Source organism: Bactrocera neohumeralis, unplaced genomic scaffold, assembly GCF_024586455.1.
Source record: "Bactrocera neohumeralis isolate Rockhampton unplaced genomic scaffold, APGP_CSIRO_Bneo_wtdbg2-racon-allhic-juicebox.fasta_v2 ctg2550, whole genome shotgun sequence".
Taxonomy (NCBI): domain Eukaryota; kingdom Metazoa; phylum Arthropoda; class Insecta; order Diptera; family Tephritidae; genus Bactrocera; species Bactrocera neohumeralis.
In genome coordinates, this window is record NW_026090211.1 from 17,193 (window position 1) to 20,136 (window position 2,944).

The 2,944-nt window shown below is 63.0% G+C and overlaps 1 protein-coding gene across 1 annotated transcript; it reads right to left on the reverse strand.

Annotated features, from left to right (window-relative positions):
* Positions 1–382: 382 nt before the first annotated feature.
* On the reverse strand, positions 383–2,836 carry LOC126766799 (trichohyalin-like). The gene is made up of 2 exons (XM_050484507.1): positions 2,420–2,836; positions 383–1,843 (listed from the first exon to the last, which is right to left on the reverse strand). The coding sequence occupies exons 1-2, from the start codon at positions 2,834–2,836 to the stop codon at positions 383–385; spliced, it is 1,878 nt and encodes a 625-aa protein (XP_050340464.1).
* Positions 2,837–2,944: the final 108 nt, after the last annotated feature.

A 2,944-nucleotide genomic window follows, 5' to 3' on the forward strand; every position in this document is an offset into this window, starting at 1 on the left:
ACGGTACGGTGGGCACGGCGGGCACGGGCGGCGCCGGGATCGTGCGGGAGAATGTCGGCACAGGGATTGCCGGGGACAGGGGCGCGGTGGCGTGTGAAGAAGGCTGTACTTCCAAGTCGTAGGAGCCACCGGCGCCGGAACGGACGGGAAGGTCGAGCTTCGGTGTTGCCGACGGGGCCGGGACGGGCGTCAGAGGTGCCGGCACAGACAACGAAGGCGACGGCGCGAGCAGCGACGGCGATAGCGAGGGAGGCCGCACCGGTGCGGGGCTGCAGGTGCGCCGCCGGCGTTCAGGCATCAAAGCTACTCGGCCGCCGCGTCTGCGATGGTGCAACTGCCGACGCGGATGCGTTGAAGGAGGAGGCCGGCAGCGGTTGCTGCTCTACGATGGACGGCTGCGTCTGACGATAGTTGGCCGACAGCGAAGGCACGCTGGAGATGGACTCCGAGGCATTCCTGGCCACGCTGAGTTCATGACGCAGTTCCTGTTCGGTCCTTGAGCCGCGCTTGCTCCTCGCGAAGCTCCTTGACCTCCATGCTCAGGCGGGAGAGGCTCTCCTCTCGCTCGCGCAGCGCCGTTGCGCCTCGCCGTCGCGTGTCGAGCCGGCCAGCAGCCGTGTTTCCTGGAGCGCAGCGCCAGCTCTGCGGCGACCTTCTCCTCCAGTGCCTTGTTCAGTTTTTCGCTGACGGAGCGCACCTCTTCGTCGCGAGCCCGCAGGTTCTGTTCGAAGGACTCGGCCGCCCGCTCCTTCTGCCGTTGCGGGTCCTCGTAGGTGGCTTTCCACTCCTCCTGACTGTGCTTGCTAGCCTCCAGTTCACGTCGCAGCTGAGCGAGCGAGGCCTCTTTTTCGGACAGGTCACGGTTGAGCTTTTGCTGATAGTCGTCCTTGCCGAATTTGGAGTTGGTCACCTCCTCACGGAGGCTCTGCACAAGCTTCCGCGATTCCGCCAACTCCTTCCGCAGCGTCTCGACGTCTTTCTCCTTGCTAGAAAGAGCAGCCTGGTGTTGCGCCTGCAGGTAGTCTCGGTCTCGCTTGTGTTCCTCGGCAATGTGGTCCATGCGGGACTTGGCGTCCCGCAGCTCGAACTCCAGAGACGCCTTCGATTCCACGTCGCCTTCTAGCTTCTTCAAAAGAGCGGTCTTTTCTTCCAGCGTCTGGCCGCGCTGCTGGAGGTCCACCTTCGCGGTACTGAGTTCGCGTTGCGTGGATTCAAGCTGACGCTTCGTGCTCTGCAGTTCCTCCTCAGTGGCTTTGAGTTTGCGGGTGAGCTGGTGCTGGGCTGCCTCGAGTCCCTGCTTATCATTGTCGAACCGCTCGCGCATTTTCTGAAGCGTCACTTCTGCGTCGCGGCTCTTCTGCGCGACCGCAACCTCCTCGGCTTCGCGGATTTGCTTCCGCAGTCGCGCAAGTTCATCCTCGTGGGCCGCGCGCTCGGCATCCAGGGCCGATTTAGCCTGCTGTGCCTCCTTCCGCAGGCTCTCCACCTCGGCCTCGTTGTGTCTTGCACGACTCTGGTACTCGTTTTGGATGGATTGCAGCGCCGCGCTCTGCGCGTCCGCGCGCTCATCGCTCTCTCGCTGGCGTCGCTCCAGGCGCTTCTTTTGCTCCTCCAGCTCGTCGGCCTTTTGCCGCAAGTCGCGAATTTCGTCCTTGAGCTTTGTGGTCTCACCAAACCCATAGGGGTCGTTGGCATTGCCGACCGAAGTGAGGGCGATCTTAGCCTTGGCCTCCTGTAGCTCGCGCTCCATCTGCGCCAGCTTCGTCTCTAACGTGTTGATTTGTTCATTCCTGTCGCGCAGCTGTGAGGCTTGGTGACCTTTGAGCTCCTCGACGCGTCGCTCCTGTTCAAATTTGAGTCTATCGCGCTCCGCGAAAAGGCGCGCTGCGCCTCGCGCTTGTCGTCCTCGTACATTTGCTGCAGCCGCGCGATGGCGCTCTTGTGTGTCTCTAGCAGGGAGCTCTCACTCGCCCCACTCGTTTGGCGCTGCTGTCGCAGCCCCTCAATCTCCGTGATCAGGCGTTGCAGTTGATCGCGCGCCTCCGATAGCTGGTGCTCGCTTCGCGCGGCACGGTCTTGTCCTGTTGCAGACGGTGTGTCAGGTTTGCCATCTCTGACGCCCGAGCCACCTCTTGGGCTTCGACCCTCGCCGTCCATTCCTGCTCCCGCTGCTGCGCGGCCGCCTTGTGGGCCGCGTCGCGGGTCGCTAACTCCTCAGACAGTTTCCTCGACATCGCGTCCTGGGACTCCGCGATGGACTTGGTCAGGGCCGTATCAAGCGCCTCCGCCTGCTGCTTAGAAGCTACGCGGAGGTCGGATTCCTCTTTGATGCGGGAAAGCTCTCGCTGGTACTGCAGCTCTCTGCGCCGATCTTCTTCCTCGAGCAGTTTTTGTCTGCGCACGTCGGCCTCCTTCATGCGTTCCATCTTCCATTCCTCAGTTCCCGTTCTCGCTGCAGGATCTTTTCTTGTTGCTCCTCCATCCGCTTTGCCCGCTGCTCTTCTATGTCCCGCGCCGCAGCGATGAGATGGCGTCGCTCCTCCGCGTCCGCTTCGCGTCGGTCCTGTTCCTGCCGCAGTCGCATCTGCTCGCTCTCCTCAGCTCGCAAGCGGTGAAACTCCCCTCGCAGCTCCAATTCGCGCCGCAGCAGCGACGCCTCGGCGTACCGCGAGGAGGTTGTGCACCGACCGGGCCCGGAGGCGTCGACGGCCCACAGCGACAACGGAGACACAGTCGCCGCCGCGGCTCCAAAGGGGCCGTAGTCACTTGCAGCTGCCAGCACCAGCGAGGAGGTGTCGCGTGCCGCCCCGCTGTAGCTTCGCATAAGTGGGGGCATCGCTGCGCTAAAGGCGAGCGCCGACCGCGTCTTAAGCGCTGAGTAATCGCCGTAGGCGGAAGGAAGGTGGGCATGAGATTGTTGAGTGAAGACAACGCAGAAAAAAGA